Here is a 1775-nt window from a genome sequence, read left to right as displayed (position 1 = left end):
AAGCGATCGACGACTGCTAGAAACCTCTCCCAGCGTCACGCTGGCTGGAGCGCTCGACGGGCATCACCTCGTGTAGCAGCTGCTGCAGGGGGGGAGTCCGCAGAAGAGGTCCCATGGGGGAGGTGGGGAGGGTTTCATGGCCATGATCTGCCAGTCAGCTGTGTGCACAGCGGGAATTGGGCGCGCGAGGAGCCACGCGCTGCTTTTAGCGGCTTTTCTTCTCCCAGATATATTCCCAGGGGCCACAGGGGTCCGGTGAACAGCCCAGGCATCAGTCTGTACCCCACTCAAGAGCGCGGAGGCTTCGGCGGTTCTTTGTCTCCATTTCTTCGCCCCCCTTCCTTTGCAAGGAGACTTTACAATGCGCAGGATGGGTATCTACCGCCCCCAGAGGCGCAGCAGTTCCCCCGAGACATTCGGGCGTTTCAAGAGGCGATGAACCAGCTCGACAGCAAGTTTCTGCAATTCGCGAAGGAAACGTAAGTCCGAATCTGCTGTCTTTGAGCTTAGTTTGGGCCGCGATGTCATGCCTACCATGAGATAGCAGGAGCACTATGGAGCACAGCAGCATTATGCACTTCATGCACAGCAATCCCAGTGATGCCTGATGGCTATGTTCGCCTAGGGACTTCTGCCCTGCGCTGCGCGTGTGTTTTGCAGTGCGTCTCCAACGGCAAAGTAAGCCCTCGAATTGACAAGAAATGGGCCGCGGAATTCATACAGCGGAGCAGTCCTGCAATAGCACCCCCCGCCACCTCTACGTGGCCGCGGGGGGCATTTGCGCTGCAGTTTCAGTGCACATGTGAACTTAAAAGAACCCAGCGGGTAAATGTTGTTGCGGAGCCCTTGATTTCTGCATACACTGTGTCTGCCTGTTTGCAGAAACGAGGAAATACTGCAGAGTCTCAGCATGTTATGGAGACAGCGGCACCTGGAACAACGCCAGGAGGAGGCGCAACAGCAGTGCCTAGGAACCCAAGCAAGTTCACCACTCTTCAACGCGGGGGACGAAGGCCCTTTGACGCGAAAGCGCAGCAGTGCCTTCAGGGCACGAGCCTACAAGACAGTGCGTTGCCTGATGAAGAATGCAAATGACGCAACTCTTAAGCAATCCATGAAACATGAACGTGCCTCAGGATGGTAGTTATATATGACTCAAGAATGCCCTAGAGCTCATATCTTTTTGTGCATGGAGTAGTGTGACTTGTGATCATTTCTGTATTTCAACCGATGAGTTGTGCGTATGTAGTCATAAGAATATCTGCATTTCCACGTGATTTACGTGAAAGCGCTTATATGTTGCATGTGCATGCGCACCCACACAGTAGTAAGCGCCACCTATATGCAACGGGGACCAGGAAGAGGGTGAAGAATGTTTACTGGGCCGCGCAGGCTTATGAAATTCTGGGGAGTTCGCGTATCCCGATCCACAACATCGCGGAAGTGCTGCTCCTGCTGCGCGAAGGGGGTCTCGTGCTCAGGGGAGAGGAGAGGAACATAGTGCAGCGGGGGTCCTTTCGCTCAGCGGTCCTTCAGAAGATACTGGTGGTACTGTCTCACGGTGTCTCCGAGCTTATTAGAAAGTCGTGAGTGATCAATGCTTTCCTGAGCGTTACGAAGCAGAACCTTGAGCCTACTCGCATGAAGATGTATATGCATACGAAAATACATGCGTATCCGTTCACGTATGTTGCACATGCATATCCAGATGCATACGTGCACAAATGCACAGACGTGTATAATATATATATATATATATATATATATATATATAT

At 52.5% G+C, this 1775-nt stretch overlaps 1 protein-coding gene across 1 annotated transcript in view; it reads left to right on the top strand.

The window, feature by feature from the left end:
- Window positions 1-113: 113 nt before the first annotated feature.
- The window catches only part of EMH_0016860 (uncharacterized protein), a gene marked incomplete at both ends in the record, with an annotated part of 3792 nt that continues 2130 nt past the window's right edge, over window positions 114-1775 (top strand). The window contains 5 exons of the mRNA XM_013500752.1: window positions 114-122; window positions 370-479; window positions 661-678; window positions 883-1066; window positions 1393-1586. Of these exons, the coding sequence (XP_013356206.1) occupies window positions 114-122; window positions 370-479; window positions 661-678; window positions 883-1066; window positions 1393-1586 (515 nt within the window). The remainder of the gene's footprint in view (window positions 123-369; window positions 480-660; window positions 679-882; window positions 1067-1392; window positions 1587-1775) is intronic.

Source organism: Eimeria mitis, genomic scaffold (assembly GCF_000499745.2).
Source record: "Eimeria mitis Houghton genomic scaffold, Emh_scaff580, whole genome shotgun sequence".
Taxonomy (NCBI): domain Eukaryota; phylum Apicomplexa; class Conoidasida; order Eucoccidiorida; family Eimeriidae; genus Eimeria; species Eimeria mitis.
Note: the sequence above shows the minus strand (reverse complement) of the source record. Positions and strands in the feature narration are given on the sequence as shown.